This window comes from Clavelina lepadiformis, chromosome 2 (genome assembly GCF_947623445.1).
Source record: "Clavelina lepadiformis chromosome 2, kaClaLepa1.1, whole genome shotgun sequence".
Lineage (NCBI taxonomy): Eukaryota > Metazoa > Chordata > Ascidiacea > Aplousobranchia > Clavelinidae > Clavelina > Clavelina lepadiformis.
In genome coordinates this window covers 25,628,386-25,645,891 of record NC_135241.1, presented here as the reverse complement: position 1 = coordinate 25,645,891, position 17,506 = coordinate 25,628,386, and the positions used below count along the sequence as shown (strand labels likewise).

Sequence of the window (17,506 nt, the reverse complement as noted above, 5' to 3'; positions counted from 1 at the left end):
ATTGGAAAAAAGTGAGACAATGCATAGAAGCTTGGTTGATATATTGGCATTTGTATGGAGGCATTTTTTGGTGAATTGCATGAAATTGCACTACAAGCATGTTGTGTGTGATGAAAGAAAGTGTAGTTGATAAACAGTCAAAACATTCATATCTAGGGCAGATTACTGTTCTTATAAATAATGTACCGGTATCTTGTTGAAATAATATGCTCACGTTTGGGGCTTTTCTAGAAACTTTTCCAAGTTTTGGCCAGCAGCTTGTTACAACTTATATTGTCATATTCTGGTGATTAATCAGTTGTTAGTATAAAACACAACTGATGGTGTGTGGAATAAATACATGCTCTTTCATTTCAACTAAGAGTGTACTAAGAGTGTATCATAATTTGGAGATGAACTGTTTGGTTTAGTTGTTTGGCAAATTTGGTTGTTAGTATAAAACACAAATGATGGTATGTGTAATACATGCTATTTTATTTCAACTAAAGGTGTATTGAATCAACTACGAACCTAAATATTACGCATAAATATGAATCAGTTTTGTGATTCCCTCAATCGAAACCTTGCGTGCAGACTCGCATTGAATCTTGTCTTTTATAAAAATGTGAAGTGAAATGAAAAAAAGAAAACATGAGTAAAACATCAGAGATTTTGGTTATTTGGTTTACTTTAAAGTGGTACATAGTTTGGTAAACATACAAAACAGTTTATGTTATGTTAGTTATTTTGGTAAGTGAAGATGACAACATACAGTAATAAGAGCATGAAGTAAATTGCTTTTTAGAGATGAAATTGGCAGTTTTAGCAGTGATCAAAGAAAACTTGAATTATATAAAATTTTTGCATAATTTACGATCATTGTCAGTTTGTAACTAATTGAAAAAGAATAGTTTTTGATATGTGTAGTTGTTATGAAATTTACAGTTAGAAAGAATATTTACTTGCAGGGTATAAGTATAGTTGTGGTCTTAGCCAACTTGTTTATACAGTATATGTGGCTTGAAGATTAAATTATGTGGATTTCCTGTTGTTTAAAGATCAGCTAGCTTTGATTAACTATTGTTTGTTTAGCGGTATTTGTCAGCCAAACTTTGCACAAAATATCAGCTAATACATTTATTTAAAAGATTTACGAATAGAAGCAGTACGGTACTAAGATATTTATGCCATATTATATCTATATTATACCTAAGATTTATCACTCATGCTTACAACCGTGTATATTTGTCACAACACTAATGTGTGTTAGGTTACACTTAATGTCAAGTTTCTTATAGAAATAAACGATTAAATATTTCAACTGAGAGCCAATGCACAACATTAGATAAAAAAATATGCAAAAACATCTGGAATTAAGCTTATCAGGTAAAGATACATTTAACAATTTTTGAACTATCATTGTAGTATTGTATTGGTTTAATTTTTATTTTTTAAATGTAACGCATTGACCTAACACTTGATACTTTATGATTTATTTGCTATAGTTTGTAGTATTTTAAATTGTTGAATATCAACAATCACTAAAAGCAAGGCAATTTAAAATGCTTTGAAACAAAAAACATACAATGAAACAGCTTTGATAAATGAAACTACAAGAAATGATTTTCATCAATTCTTTTTTAAACAATTTTCTGTACTAACTATCATAAGACTTTTCTTTCGTTATATTTAACAAAGGAAAAGTAGCTACCACTGCTGAGTATAAAATTAACATTATTTTTTATACTTTAAACTTGCAGTTATTCTACAAACTGCTGTTATGATACAAGGACAAAGCATTTCACCTCTCACAACACCATACCCTGTACAAGCAACCAACTCCACTGTGGTTATCACTGCTACAGCTTCACCACCATCATCAGTGATCTCATCAGGAGGAAACTGGATTGTTGACTGGAGATATAATGGGGTATGTGCTGATTTATAACCAAATGGTGACAACAAATTACTATGGTTTTACTATTACAAATTACTGTTACTATGTGTTCATCTATTACCAAATGATGGCTACAAGTTACTATGGTTTTGTTTTTGTTTTTTCTATTCTATACTATTCTACCGTATTTTGATATTTTAAGTATTTTACAGACTCGGGTTGCCCAAGCAGGATATGTCCCATACCCTGATGTTGATAGCGCTGCCGACTCTTCCATCTACTCCAGTCGAATAAATATCAGGTGACTATATGGGTTGATATATAGATGAACGGGTGATGAACTCCTTGAAATATTTTTTCAACTTGATTTTTATTATGAATATATTATAACAATTTTTCAGTCAAATGCAATTTAAAATTTTTAGCTTTTCTACAGAAGAGTACTAGTCTGCTTGTTGTTGACAGCTTAATATATGTTGCATAAAAGTTTATCTCAAAATATTTCCAGTGTTATGTTATTTCATTCATTTTATCTGCAATATGCAAATTCATTAGTTATTAATATTTCCTTACACAGACTTGCACATGTAGAATTTGTTGAATAAACCTTGAATAAGTGATGTTGATGTAATGATTATATTATTTATTACAAGATTATTTATTATAAAATGACTTTGAATGAACTGCGGTGCCTTAGTGATGTAACATGTCACTTATCTCCAACAGTGCAGTTGCTATGTCAGCATCAAACTTCACCACACAACTTACCATTGCACAACTTAGAGCTGAAGAAGATGGATATCAGGTTGAACTTGGTGGTATTGGTATTGGTTTTGATTCACAACCCATTGTACTTGATATAAGAGGTGTGCCACACTAATTTGAGAGTTATATATTTAGATTGTTTTATATTATTTAATGTCATTTTTCCATCATTTCATTTTACTTGCAGGATTCCTTTCATAAGTAAACCATTTTCCTGTTTAACCTGACATTATTAAGTGGTTCAGATAATTAACAATAAAATTACATTGTTGTAGACGACTATCTTATTCAAATATTACTGATATGCTTGAAATTATGTAAAAGTTAATTTATGCCAACTTCAAATAAGCAAGTATCCCACCATGTTAGGAGGAAGTTGTAGATATCAATTGAACCAACAATGCTCCTATTCATAGATGAAAACATGATGAAGTTTTCACACAGTATCAAGGTTGCAATATTCTGTGACCAAGATTAACATTTAACTGCTATTACATCCAGGAACAGTAAATTTTTATTCCATAAATAAGCCTTTCTCAACAGCTGTAGTTTATATGAGACCCAATACTTTATGGAACTACTTGCTATTTATTTGTTATTATCATTGTTTAATTAAATATAATTGTTGGTAAACAGGCAGTCTTAAAAATGGCCAAGCTAAGCCTATAAGCTGTTTGATTCGTTGTTTGGAAAATAAGTAGATATTACAAAAAGCACAATGTTTTCCTTTATACCATATCATAAACTTTGGTACTAAAGAGCTTCAAATATTTTGTACTTAATGTATATGCACGACTACAAGATGATATAATCTTTGCATAATAAAATTTGATTTTCTCTCATTTCTGTAATAACATAAATTTAATTCAACGCAATTTATGTTTATAATATATTATAATATCTTTTGCTTTTTAAATAAAACATCGGTTGTATGTCGCTTGGGCCAAAAAACTTGCACTATCATGGTAATGTTAAGTAGGCCTACTTAATTATGCTGCTTCATACATTTGATACTAATAGATGTGCAATTTTCCACAGATTGCAACTCCTCACTTCCATATGATGTTATTGTGGATACAACTTCCAGGATATTCAACTCACCAGGAAAGTTTGCTTGTTCCAACGGAGGAAACTTGTTTTACTCAAATGGTATAATCCTGACCTCTAGTGACACCACTTGTCTGGCTTCAGCAGAATGGAGCGATCAGGATAATCTGCAATGTTGGACAGGTTTCTAATTATTTTTGTTGTCATAAACGTCAAATAATAAGTTAGCCCTAAGTAATGAAAGCTGTTTACACTCATTGCTCAATTTAGGATTGTTTTTGTATTCAGCTCCCAATGTAACCCTTGCAAGCAGTTCAATTGAAGGCAATAAACTGATTGTGATTGAAGGAGCTAATTTGAGTTTGACTTGTAATTACAATGATGTCATTCCTGAAGGAAGTACTTCTCGATTATATATTGGAGGAAATAACTACAATAGGACACAGGTGAATCAATTATTTGACCTTGTATTTACATGTCTACTTTTGTAATATGACACCAATTTTACAAAGGGAGAACGATTCATATTGTCTTCATTGCAAAGAAGTGACAACAACAAAGTAATCTCATGTCAGGCTGTCACTCCTTATACTGGTGCCTATCCTGCAAGTGGAAAGTCAATGGAATATATTGTGGATGTATTATGTGAGTAAAAGATGTTTCAGTATAAAAGTGACATAATTTTTGTTTACATTAGATTTTACCAACTATAAGTATAATGCTTTAAACGGACAAGAAATGCGCAGAACAAAATTGATAGCATGACAGTAATAATTTTGCCAACTGTAGACAAATATATGCACAAAAGTCATAACATGTTGAAAATTCTAAAATTGGTTTAACAAGCCAAACAGAAATTAATGGTTTAGGTAATAATCTACATTACATGTTTAACTGGCTAATTAAATGTAAAACATTAACTTTTTTATTTATCTAGCTAACTTTGTCTAACTTTCTAACTCCGTCTAACTTTGTGTAACATTAACTGTTCTTTCTTGGTAATCTTTCCAAGTGTACTTGGGCTTAGGGCCTCCTTTACCAGTTGGACAATAATTTGACAAGTTTCCTCTATCACCCACAACATTTTGCAGTTCTTTTGCAATTAGTCAAGCTGATGTTGTTGTCCATCCATCTGTTTGTTTAGTTACCATGGCCAGTTAATCTTTGGTAGATCTAGGTAGGTAGATCTTTGGTAGGTAGATCTTTCAATTTTCACCAAATAGCATCCAAGTTATTGCTATACTTATAGGGTGCTACTCATGTAAGCAAAATATGTGACCATTTTGGCGTAATCGGCACTTCGTGATAATCTCTTCAACTTTTATGACTTCGCTATACTTATTTCTTAAACTCTATTTGTTCTTGATCTAATCATGCCAGGAGTACCTGCTTTCTTAAGTACTTAATTAAGTTTATAGGAATACCTATTACACAAACGACAAGGCAGGTTAGTACTAGGCATTTTTAATGAATTTTCTTTAAGTGCAAACCTATATCAGATGTCTTCAATATTGCCAGTGCTGTACCAAGATAAGTCTACAAGTCAACTTCTTCCAGTAGTTCTTGACCTCATTTGATTGATTATTCCAACACATATTTCAAATTATTACAAGAAACAGCGGTCATGTTAGATGTTTATGGGTGGAATTTTTGCACCCGTGAATCACCAACATATGCACCAACTTCCGTAAAGTCTTTGTTAAATTCTATGCAACTTTGGAGTAAGATGCATTTAAAAAAAAGATAAAAGAACTCGTTTAAAAAAGATACCTTAGTTTCACTATGGTGCTATGTTTTAAGATGACTGGAACTATTTGCGTAAAGCTGCCCTTGCATAGGAAAAAACCTCTATTTGTGTTCTGTTTTTGTGCTCTGCAAAATTTTGACATGACTCATTCAAAAACAGTCAGCTGAGTTAGTGGTTGCAATAAAATTTATGATCTTGATCAATCAAGTCTGGTCTCTTGCATAGCAGGAAATGTAACTGGTTGCAAGTCAAGCAATGATGAAACCATCACTTTGGTACTTTGTTGTTTTAGTTTCGTTTTTGCATCCCTTGGATACATGCAAATTTTTCCCCGGTCATTTGCGAATACGTTAAAGAAGATGGTAGGCAACAACATACTTTTTGTTTTTTTTGCAAAATTTCAGTTTTATTGATACTTTGTAAAGCGTTCACGGCCTTGTTATAGGTAGCACACTTTTCTACGTAAGAATAGGTAATGGGCAAGTAGAGATTTATGACAAAGTCATTTTTTCTCAGTGTTGATTCTGAATTGTCACAAATATGTTGAGTTAAAAAAGCTTTTGCAAAGGCAGTGACAGCCAATATTTGAGGGGACCAGAGGCTTGAGGATCACGAGGCTGTTGTGGCTTGCTTAGACCAACATAAATACGGGAGAAAGAAAATCAGGCTTTATTTTTATAGGGCTGTGGTTTTAACAAATTAATAAGATTCATAAATTCGGATTATTGCAAACAGAGTGTATAGTTATTGAGTACAAAATAGTCACTGCCTACCCAGCTCAAACATAAACTATGAAGTTGTCACGCACTACAAGTCAGAGCCATTTTACTTGATGTGCTCCAGCTAAAGGCTTAGTATGACTGGTGACTATATCAGATACACAGAAGCGACAATACAGTATAATTCGATGACATTATAGTATTTATCACTGTTGAAAATAAACTTTATGTGGACTTGTTGATAAGTTTATAAGTTTGTGACAGACAATTAAGCTTTCATGATCGATTTTGCAACTTGGTTCTACCATTTTTTAGCTGCTTTGCTTGCTTCTTTTTCATAAAAAGGGCAAATGTTTAGAGTACGATGAATATGATTACTTGTTGCCTTCATTGCAACTGTGTAAAGTTTAACATAAATTTTTTCTCTTTCTACATTGTAGGTTCTCCAAATTAGGAAAAAATACCATGAAAAATTGAAAACAATTAAAAACTTCTCAGAAAGACATTGATTTTATTGTTTTTTTATGTTTGTTTTGAATTAGTTATAATGTATCATTTTTCAAATTGACAGATGAACCTGACACAGTTGTCAGCAAAGTTGAGCTTTCTCAATACACAATAGTTGCAGAGAATGGATATCTTTTAAGATCAGATGAAAATCTCACCATGCAGTGCATAAATGGTGAAGCAAATCCACCTGCAAATTGTAACTTCACATTTCATATGACTCAGTCAAACACAGTTAGCTCAGTCAGTGGTTGCAGCATAAGTTATGATCTTGACCAATCAAGTCTGGTCTCTTGCACCGCTGGAAATGAAGTTGGTTCCAGGTCAAGTAATAATGAAACCATCACTGTGGTTCCAGCACAAAGTGAGTAATTTCTCGTAGTGATCAGTTCTACAGTTAAAAAAGACTTTTGTGATATCAATATATGGCAAAACGTTTAGGAAGTTGATGTTCTACTGTTTCAGGGAATCTTGAATTCAATGTGACTGGTAGCAACATCACAAACACTGGGGAAAGAGTAGCTTCATATCCTGGAGAAAATCTTACTTTTATTTGCAACATTGCTTTTAGTGATCAGCTTAACACAACATACGAGTTAAAAGTTTCTGATAAGAAGCTCTTTGTCCAGTCCTTTGATTTGAAACCAATAAAACCCTCCAATACTGCACAACCATGGATAGCTTTGGAAGTTATAGCTCATCCATATATCTTGATGTATTGTGTGAGTAGGCAGTTGTTGATTGCATGCGTTTGCTATGATCATTTTGTGAATGATTTAATTTGTCAATTGATGTTTGAGAATTTCGTCTGATTATTATTATCAATTTCAAACCGGATAATCAAATGAACTATTTAATCAACTATCTATAATACTATCTATAATCTATAATAATCAACAACTATAATCAACTGCTAATGTCACTTTTGAAACTCAAACTCACTTTTGCATAAAAAGTGGTAGTTAACTTGTTGTCCGCTTTTAATGAATTCGTTCTGTGCTTCTTACACTGTGGTTATTTATTATATCTGTGGCTAAACATATGCCATTATTTTGTTTTTGTTGTTATGCCTTATTAAATCACATTTGCAGAGTTTGTGGCACATAGTGTGTTCTGAGTAACTTTGTATTTAATTATGGAAAGACTATTTCAAGACTGCATATATGTAAGTGTGCAAGATTTATCAACCCGAAATTTAAAAAAATAAGTTTGTTTTGAAAATATATACTATGTATGTTTGTGCTGTCTGTTATGCAAGCTACAAATGTCACATCAAAATATAACTTAACATTAAATTGTTGTGATTATTACTTTGGTAGTTCTCAGATTAGTAGCATGTGTTTGTCAGTTGCTTTTTAGCAAGTTATGCTAATATTTTTGCTTTTGTTGCTGTTGTTTGCATCAGGTAAATTTCATAATTCTGCTTTAGTTATTAATTGCTAATTCACATTCAGTTGTTGCTTTGCTTTATTTGTTAAATTTTAATATTATTTAATTTTAAAACGTGAAAAATGTTATGCCAAGAAAGTTCATTTTTTTATAAAAATCGTTTTACATCTTTAGATCTCTCTTTGTCAGTCGTTAACACAATACAGATATCGCAGTACGTGATTGAATCATCAAAAAGCAACTACCTGCTAAGATCAGATCAACAACTCACAATGAATTGCACTCCAAGTGATGCAAACCCACCAGCAACTTGTAGTTGGCAACTGTGCTCAGATTCAAGATGCCAGATACTCACCTCAGATGGTGTTTGTCTTATCAGTGTTGATCTCAATGCATCAAGCAATGTGACTTGTAATGCTGAGAATGTAGTTGGCAATATATCAAGTGCAGAGCAAACTGTTGATGTGATTCCTGCTGAGAGTGAGTGCAACGAAAGGCACTTCGCTGTGTTGTGTTTGCTGTGCTGTGCTGAGTTTTGTGTTATGCTGGTTTTTGATCTTGCCTAAAATTGCTAGTTTTTTTTCAGGACAAGTTCAGTTCAATGTCAGTGGCAACAATGTTGCAAATGATGGCAGCATCAACTCAACAACTTATCTTGGAGAAAGCATCATCATCTCTTGCAGTGTTTCATATGAAAATGAATTGAGCACCGCATACCTCATAAAGCTACCAGACAACACAATGGTATCTCAGTCTTCAAAATTGTTTTCCTCTGTAACACGTTTTGACACTGGAGATTATATCTGCAACACAAATGATCAATTTGGAAGCTTTAATGCAGCTATTTACCTCAATGTTATATGTGAGTTCTGATGAAGTGTTATAATGTTTGTCAAAAGATGTTGCTGTAATGTTTGAATTGTTTGCTGTTCATTAATTGGAAGTTTAATTTAGTGTGATCTACTTCTTTGTGTAATGTAGATGTATGAACTTGGAATTTACATGCATAACAGTTGTAGCGATATAACTGGAATCATTTCTTTAAAGACTATTTAAATAGAACAAAGTAAATTGAAGTTGTTTTTTGTACATTTTGATTATTAAAGCTTTTTGATAATTATTGCTGATGTTTCATTGGCATTTGCTTTTATTAAACCTGTACATTTTCTATCCATGGGTTGCTTTGTAATTGGTTTGAATGAGTGATGTTTAGAAAATCAAATTAGATGCATATTTACCTTTACATTAATTATATCAATGTGTAGCATATGCAATCAACATTTAATTTTACATGTGCATGCTTTTATACAATGAAGTAGATGTTTTAAACTTTTTATTAAAAAAGATTTTAATTTTTTAATGGGCTAATTTCACTGTAATAGCTTGCAAAAGTAACTATGTTTTATAAACCAGATTTTTAACATAAACCTGTTTTTCATATCTAAATTTTAATGATCTTGCCCAATAAAACTAAAGTTTGTATTTCCAGACGCTGCAACACAGGATGATAAAATTCCAACTTGTAACTGGAATTTGAATGAAACTGGAATCTGCTCTGTTGTGTTTTTCTCAAATCCAAACTCCCAATTTGTATCATTGAGCAAAAATGGTAAATTTTGACTTGATTTCTATGGTCATTTATTTATCAGTATGTGGTGAACTCAACAAGAGCTATTTGCGACCTGTACTTACAGTACTTTGATGTGTTGAACAGGTCTTTATTATAAAGTTATCTTGAGTTTAAAGATTATGCTTTTTAGGATCTCACAGGTTGAAATACCTCAAAATCAAGGGCATTTTTAATTTACTCTTAAACCACTAAGCAAAAAAGTTATTGCTTAACTTGAAACCTTTTTTACAGAAAAACCAAAATACAAATTTTCTAAAAATTAGTCAAATAGTTATGAAGACAGTATTGAAAGTTTTGATTTACGCTTTGCTGTAATAATCAACATTTTGAGTCTGGAGGTGACATCACCAAAGCAACTTCTAAGTAGTTTAGCACTATGCCGTTAGTACTGGTTTCATGTTATTAGTTAATTTGACCGATTTATTCACCAGGATCATCAGTGGCAAGTGATGGTTCAATGACTATACAATCAACTGGTGACCAAGGCCAACAAACTTTCACATTCACTCGAACACAAGTAAGTAATGACATAAGTTTTGTGCAATCTTGTAAACCAACGACCATGTACAGATACAGTTGAATTAATTTATTAAAACTTATGAAATAAAATTTTTTTGTTCTTATGGACTAAGTTTGCTAGGAAACTCTAGGTAAAATTCTGGGGTAGACATAGGAAATAAGTCTACTCTGTAAGTTTATTGTTGAAGTAACAGAGTAATTACAAATTTAACTTACATTGCAAGGTTATTGGCTTACAGCTAAATTATTAAATTCATTACAAATTTCTACTTTTATTAAATTTACTGCATCAGTTTAACAATACTGTAATCAGTCTTTTCATGAAAAAAGTGTGCATTGATAATTTAATTAATAATTGGTAACTAACTGACTTGAGCTGTGCATTAATAATTATATAGCCCTTCCTAACAGTAGTTAACGATAAGCTTTGAGCTGAAGCAAGCTATCATCTGCAGCACTTACAATTCCAACTCGTAGATTACTGCTGGTCGTCACGTTAATGACATCAAAATAAAAATACTATAATCGCTACAGGTAACAAATTCAGACAATGGAAGTTACGAGCTCACCGTGAAATCTTCAAGCGGAAGTTTATTCTCGAATAGTGTTTTACTCTTTCACATTGAAGTTGTGGACAATACAAATGACAATGGAGAACCACCTGGCACTTCTGGTCTCTCCACTGGTGCAATTGCTGGTATTATTGCTGGTGTTGTGGTGATCATTTTATGTGCAGCTGGTTATGGTGTTTATAGATGGAGAAGAGGACCTCAGAAGAAAAGTTGGTTTATTTTTTTGGATTTGTTTCATTATTTTGTTGAAACTGGCATTCTTGGAACTTAGGTTTTTATATTTATATTCCAAAATTGTTTTTATTTTATCTCCATTTGCAGTTTGTGACTATCTTAAATGTACGTTGTTTTTGGTCAATGTTTTAAAAAACTTTTTTTCGTTAGTTTATAAATTCTTTTCACTGTATTCTTGGTATTTACACAGATGGAAGTCAGTCTAATGAAATGTATCCTACTGTCAGTGGCAACCGCATATTGACAGGTGCCATTATTCTTTAGGCCACAACTAATGCTTCGAATAACTTTGGAAATGTTTTCATGAAATGGTGTCAAAAATGTTCATTTGTTTTCAAAGCTATTTAATCAAGATTTGCTCATTTGTTCGTGTTTTTATTTCTGTTTAGGTCTAGTTAATGTTGGAAGTTACGTTTTTATTTGCTTTTATATATGCATATGCTCATGTTACTTATAAACATTGTTTATTTTTCCAGATCAACCCGGTTACATTGATGTTGATGCAAATAATTCAACCCAAGTAATCAAAATTTTTGTACATATTATAATGGAAATGTTTATTGTAACAATTTATTATACATTGAATGGCTTCATCTGTTTTGAAATCTAATTAAAGTTATAAATGATCACAGATTAACTCAAATGACCAAAGGAATTATGAAGTAGTTGGTCCAGCTGAAGGTATGACCTCATAATATTTGCTCTGACTGATTGTTCTATAGAAATATTAAGTAACACGAAATTTTTCCATGAAGAATTTTCAAGTGAATTATTGTCATCTATTCAAATTAGGAAAGTAAACAGTTAGATTTATGAGTTTCAAAATCTTCATGATTGTTTTTGCAGGAATTGCAAATTGCAATTTTGCAACCTTTCTCATATTTGCGTCATTTATTCAAAAGCTGGAGTAAATTTTTCATTTTGAATTGAATAGTAATATGATAAAGGTTAACGAGTTTCGTAATCTTCATGACTGTTTTTGTAAGAATTATAAACTATTTTTTGCGTTTATAAATCTGCAGATGAAAATGGATATCTTGCAGCTAATGGAAGCACAACTGGTCACTTGGTAATTCCTGTTTTATTTTAAATGTAACGCAGCAGCATTGATTGCAGCTGCTTGAATCTTACTTTGTTTCAATTTTGCAGAGAAACAGAGCTTCAAATTCTCAGCTTGAAACTGGTAAATTACCTTATTTACAATTTTTATGAGTTATACAAATAACAGCTTAATACCACAGTATGATGTTTATTGTGGAGGTAACAAATACTGTAACATAGAAATAACACCAAACAAAAGTAAAAAGTGCCCAACTGAACACTTTATTACTCAGACAATGCATGTTACGTTGTCGTGAACGGGGAGGAATCCAATGCTGAGTCGAACAATCAAGGAAATGCATCAAGTAGTTCAAGAAGATATGAGAATATTGAAGGTGCTTATGATGACGTCATTATTGCTCCACGTGCTCATACTGAGGTGAGAAATTAAACTGAAGTCGTTGAACTAATTCATAAAAATCAAAGCTAAAGTAAAAATATGATTTCATAATTATATTTCTATTAATTTTTGCTTTAAAATCATGGACAACAGAACGGCCCAAGAAGATATGAAAATGTTGAAGGGCCTTATGATGAAATCAACAACTCATAGAAATTGACTTACAAGAACTTGCATACTTCTATTATTTCTATGTCTTGTTTATTTTGTCATAGATAGCTTATATAATATAACCACGTTGAGAATTTGTATTGTTAAAATTGGTAGTTTTCGTTGCATAAATTCTTCGAAATATTTTTCGATAAATTCTACATTGGTTGTTTTGTCTTTTACCCCATTATCTATCATTGTTTGTTTTTTAAATTACTACAGTGCAGTTGTGGACTATGAAGTTCATCCTGTGAACTCTTTCTGTTTTATCCCAAATGTTTTCAATCAGCAACTACATTTGTGATCAACATAGTTTGTACTCGCGTTATACGGAATACTTCATGCATTTCACCTCATGCATTTTTACGCAAATAATTTTGTCAAAACATGGAAATCTTATTTTGCTTAAACAATTCGTATTATTTTTGAACAGCGATTTTTTCTATTTTTGGCATCTTTCCGAAACCACTCTTAAACGCCAGGTGGTAAACCGCTACTTTACTTGGCTTGGTGCCATCAGTGCATTATTATGTAATAAATAAAGAGCGCAGAAATACGTTTTTAAACTTAACATTCCAACGTGCATACAATGATTGCCATAGCCAGCCAAAGTGAAAATCCTTCAATGTTCAGCATCTCAACCTTTTGCATGCAGCTGTAGTTGCTCAAACTTATATGACTGCGTATATCGTTTATAATAAGGATAAAGCACTTACTTTATTTTTGGACGTGGTTTTACTGGTTTTGTGAAGTCTTGCGCCACTTTTGCGCAGGTTATTTCATTTTATCGTTTCTGTGTATGTAGTGGTCGCATTCATCGCTATAGCGCATTGTACCGAACAACGTTTTGCCATTTTTTCGTATATTAATTAACTATTAATTAATAGTTTGAGTTTACATTGTGATGTAACAGCGTTTATCATTATGCTTTTGTTTATGCTCTCTACAATTAATATCGAAATAATGAATGACACAGTTATCATCAACATAATTACATTTTAATATTCAAGTATTACGTGTTTTATAAGTATTACGTGCAATCATTGTATAAAGAGATTAATTTTTATAAGTTAATGCTATAAATCACTTTTAATTGAACTTAGTTTGATTGCTTTTATGTCAGTAGGTTCATTCAGTCAGTAAGTTTTTTCATTGTTCGTTGTTTATATTGCTGCGAAATTATCTTGCAAGAATTTAAGTTGTGACCCAATAAGGTTTTGCAAATAGAAGGTTAATCCTAGATCTAAGTGGCCACCTTGTTTAAATAACATATACAGAAGAGTTCGTCTACTTTGTCAAGTTCTTTGAATAGTTTAAGTCCTATGTAATCAAGTATTTAAGAGTTTTTTTCGAAATGTTATCTTTTCATTTGGTCTTGCTCACTGTTTGAAAGTTGAATGATCAGTCAATGTCCGGCTTCTCACAATCTTCGAAGTATGAGTCGACCACATCCTTTCGCTGTAACCAACCAGCTGCATAAAGGGTCACATAACCATGCACTGACTATTACTAGAATATTCATTGAAAAATACCCTGAGACGAACTTTTCAACCCACAATTTTCTCGCAAAAAACGCGGATATATTTTAAAACTTGGTGTTGTTATACCATAAGAACTTGGAAATCAGGGCTAAAGCTCAAGGAATCATTGTCGAGTTTAAGTTGTGCCAAAGGGTTTAATTTTTTGCTCTTGGCGCCACATCATATGGTGTTCAAATTCAATTTTCAAAATTGAGAATTTTTAACTCCTCTACTCCGAATTCCGAACTCCCGAAGGTAGCTGCAAACTGTTCCGAAATTTGCGATTAGATAAAGAAAGGATAACACAACTTTTTAGAACAGTTTGCAAAGAAATATTTACAACTCATTTGACTTAAGACATTTAACATTTTTATGAAAAAACATCATTGTTCAGAATTAAAAACCTCAACAAATTTTTTTGATTAAATTTTTAAATTTCAAAAAAAAATTAAATATAAAAATTAAACATTAAATTATAATTAAAAGTTTTAAAAATTTTTTAATTGTAAACGCAAACAAATTAAAATTACTTAAAAATTTGTCAAACATTTCATTTAAAATCAATCTCCGGATCCGGACAACACTAAGTGCAATCGTTTACAGGAGCATTTTTTTCTTTTTATAATAAATCAACATTGTTTAGAAGAAAATGCTTAATGAGTGCTTGTACGGACCCGACCTTTTTACAAGAATATACAGGATCTTAAGAAAAAGTGAAATACCTAGATAGGACATAAAATCTTTGTTCTATTATATGGCGAAATTAAGAAAGAGAAGCAATTGATCAAAAAACAGATCTATCCCTTACACTTCTAGCAAAACCTATTAACAAGATACTTATGACATCGCTTTGATAAAACTTTTTGAAGCCGGTTTTCCCTACGACGCTTTTCCAACGTCAGCTCTGACTCATGTCACGTCTATTCCTTTTCTGAGTATGAGCATCTATCTGATGACGTAGGACTACTGGCGAAACTGCAACTGTTAGATGACGTATATGTGAGTTACTAATGTACGTGTAGGTATAACCGCGTAGGTGACAAACGACAGCATTATACACGGAAGTAGTCACATGCAAATATCGAGTAACTTATGTCAAAACTAAAGCGCTAAGCAGCTAACTGACTTAACTAGTCAAGTTACCAATTCGTTGAAAAAGAAAGATAAGAAAGATGTTAAAAACTTGGTAAAAATACTTGATTTAAATCTGTTGGCAGCATCAGTAGTAGCTTTTTGAAAAATTAAAGATTGTTCCGCAGTTGTTTACTACTGATAATAAGTGTATACCTGCCATGACGCAGGAGACGTAGTTAGGTCGCTATTCTAGATTATTAGTGTTTTAAACTAAATTTGTTGACGGCAAAGGACAGCAAACAACAACCTTCTTGGTCGGGTACCAAACCCAGCCTAAAAGCTTATAAAACGTGAAATACTAAAATTATTTAAAAAATACTGAACGTTGCATAAGGTGTTACATCTATATATCGGCAACGCGGTGTTACATTCCCTTTAATGTTACGTGGACAATAATGCTACCAATACAATAGGTGAAAATAACCAGGTAACCAGGTGAAAATACTTTATGGACAAGTGGGGTATAGACAATAAAGTAACACACAGTTTGAAGTAGATTTAACGTTGCCATAGAAACCAGCAGAAGTGGGCAGTCGGTACTTTGAAACCATCGTAAGTAACGGTACCAGTACTTTGCAAAAAATGTACCGACCGTTCCGATATTCGGTACTATTTAAAAAACGTAGTTCGGTACTATGTCAGTACCGGTACTCTTTGGGTAAAATATGTTGCTGCAAATGCAATATTTGCCGCTATTACGTCCCCGGTAAAGGTTACTCCAGGTCAGAACATATGTGACGTTAATCGCTTGCATTTTTACTTAAAATTTCTAGATTTAAAAAAAAGTCAACAGATGCTAAAGTTAGTTAGTTAAGGATTAATTAATTGTTTGTTTGTTAATTGTTTGTTAAATTAATTAATTGATGTTAAAGTTAGTTAAGGATTAATTAACATGTGTTTTTGAAAACATCCTTGTTAAAATTTTGAAATTATCACGTGAAAAGTTCCGAGTACCGGGACCGACTGAACGTTCTTGATAAAAGTAATTCGGTACCGCTATCGGTACTATAGTACCGCGGAACAGTAATTCGGTACTATAGTACCGCGGTACTGCCCACATATGTACATCTGACAAAGTAAGTTCGTTAGTGCAACATTACGTTACAATCGTATTTACAATATTAGCTGCTCATGCGAATGCTAAAGCTTTGTTTGCCCAGGAAGGTTTACCTTTAGGTCATATCGGTTTGATCAGCAAACATTATCCATCGCCTCAGCATTCAAACCGAAAGTAATTTACAGAAAGTTGCTGGAATCTAAATAAGCAGTAAATGTTGAGAATACAAAGCAGTTTAAAATTAGGGGTGTGTTTCATTTTTAAAACAAAGATATGAAAGACAAAGAGATTTATGTCGTTGCAGTTACTTTGATGGGATCACGTGAAGTGACCGTGAACAAATTCACCGGCGACAACTGGTAGTGGACAACTGACCGGCAACAATTTAGCCGGCGATCAAATTAACCGTGACGTAAATTGGCCGGCGATGAAATTAACCGTCGATAAATTGGCCGTCAAAAGGTCAAAATTCTAATTCACTATCTAGTCGCGCATCAGCTTTAATCCCAGCCAATTAAGTATGTGTATTGCAGTCAAGGTTGACTGATTTGTCAAATAACAGTTTGTGTAAATTTTAGTGCCCTTATTATGTAGTGTCATATGTGTTTTGCAGTGAACTTCTTTTAATGTTGTTACTCGTATTTCTCGTATTTCCGGAAATATTTCTGTTTATTTTAATAAATATTTCAATGTGTATTGAAATAAAAAAAAATTTTGTTAAAAACAAAGGAAATAGTTACAAACAAATATTTACTTTACATATCATATACTACCATCAACTTAAACACAATAATTCAGCACTTGCACGGTCAATTTACCTCCCGGTCAATTTTCATTCCGGTAAGTCTGTTCCCGGTTAGTTTGTTCGCGGTCAATTTACATCACGGTCAGTTTGTTCGCGGTCAATTTACGTCACGTTCAGTTGTCCCCGGTGAGTTTGTTCGCGGTCATTTTCCCGCGGTCATATGTCATGGAACCTACTTTGATTGCTTTCCTTTGTAAATAGGCAGTTTTGCAAGATTTTAGTAACAAATGTGACTACAATACATTTATTCTTGTTACTACATTTAGTCTGTGTTTGAGCACTAGTTTGAATTTATGGCTCCTCCTGAGTTATCGTTTGTCCATTTGTCTTATAT

General features: G+C 32.4%; 2 protein-coding genes across 2 annotated transcripts; both read left to right on the top strand.

The window, feature by feature from the left end:
* Window positions 1–1,183: 1,183 nt before the first annotated feature.
* Window positions 1,184–14,039, top strand: LOC143445777 (uncharacterized). The gene is made up of 19 exons (XM_076945092.1): window positions 1,184–1,365; window positions 1,740–1,909; window positions 2,089–2,177; window positions 2,603–2,742; window positions 3,680–3,871; window positions 3,977–4,134; window positions 4,201–4,333; window positions 8,225–8,530; window positions 8,637–8,912; window positions 9,540–9,659; window positions 10,112–10,197; window positions 10,734–10,980; window positions 11,196–11,252; window positions 11,482–11,525; window positions 11,638–11,686; window positions 12,028–12,074; window positions 12,155–12,188; window positions 12,340–12,485; window positions 12,600–14,039. The coding sequence occupies exons 1-19, from the start codon at window positions 1,335–1,337 to the stop codon at window positions 12,657–12,659; spliced, it is 2,385 nt and encodes a 794-aa protein (XP_076801207.1). The 5' UTR covers window positions 1,184–1,334; the 3' UTR covers window positions 12,660–14,039.
* Window positions 4,345–8,194, top strand: LOC143445783 (uncharacterized). Its single transcript, XM_076945102.1, has 2 exons — window positions 4,345–7,025; window positions 7,127–8,194. The coding sequence occupies exons 1-2, from the start codon at window positions 6,821–6,823 to the stop codon at window positions 7,471–7,473; spliced, it is 552 nt and encodes a 183-aa protein (XP_076801217.1). The 5' UTR covers window positions 4,345–6,820; the 3' UTR covers window positions 7,474–8,194.
* Window positions 14,040–17,506: the final 3,467 nt, after the last annotated feature.

Excerpts from the sequence above, each read along its gene's own strand:
- LOC143445777 (XM_076945092.1), top strand. The coding sequence starts at position 1,335 with ATGCAAAAACATCTGGAATTAAGCTTATCAG. Across the intron at positions 1,366-1,739 it reads TCTGGAATTAAGCTTATCAG|TTATTCTACAAACTGCTGTT; the intron begins GTAAAGATACAT and ends TTAAACTTGCAG. Across the intron at positions 11,253-11,481 it reads TGGCAACCGCATATTGACAG|ATCAACCCGGTTACATTGAT; the intron begins GTGCCATTATTC and ends TTATTTTTCCAG.
- LOC143445783 (XM_076945102.1), top strand. The coding sequence starts at position 6,821 with ATGCAGTGCATAAATGGTGAAGCAAATCCACCTGCAAATTGTAACTTC. Across the intron at positions 7,026-7,126 it reads CACTGTGGTTCCAGCACAAA|GGAATCTTGAATTCAATGTG; the intron begins GTGAGTAATTTC and ends CTACTGTTTCAG.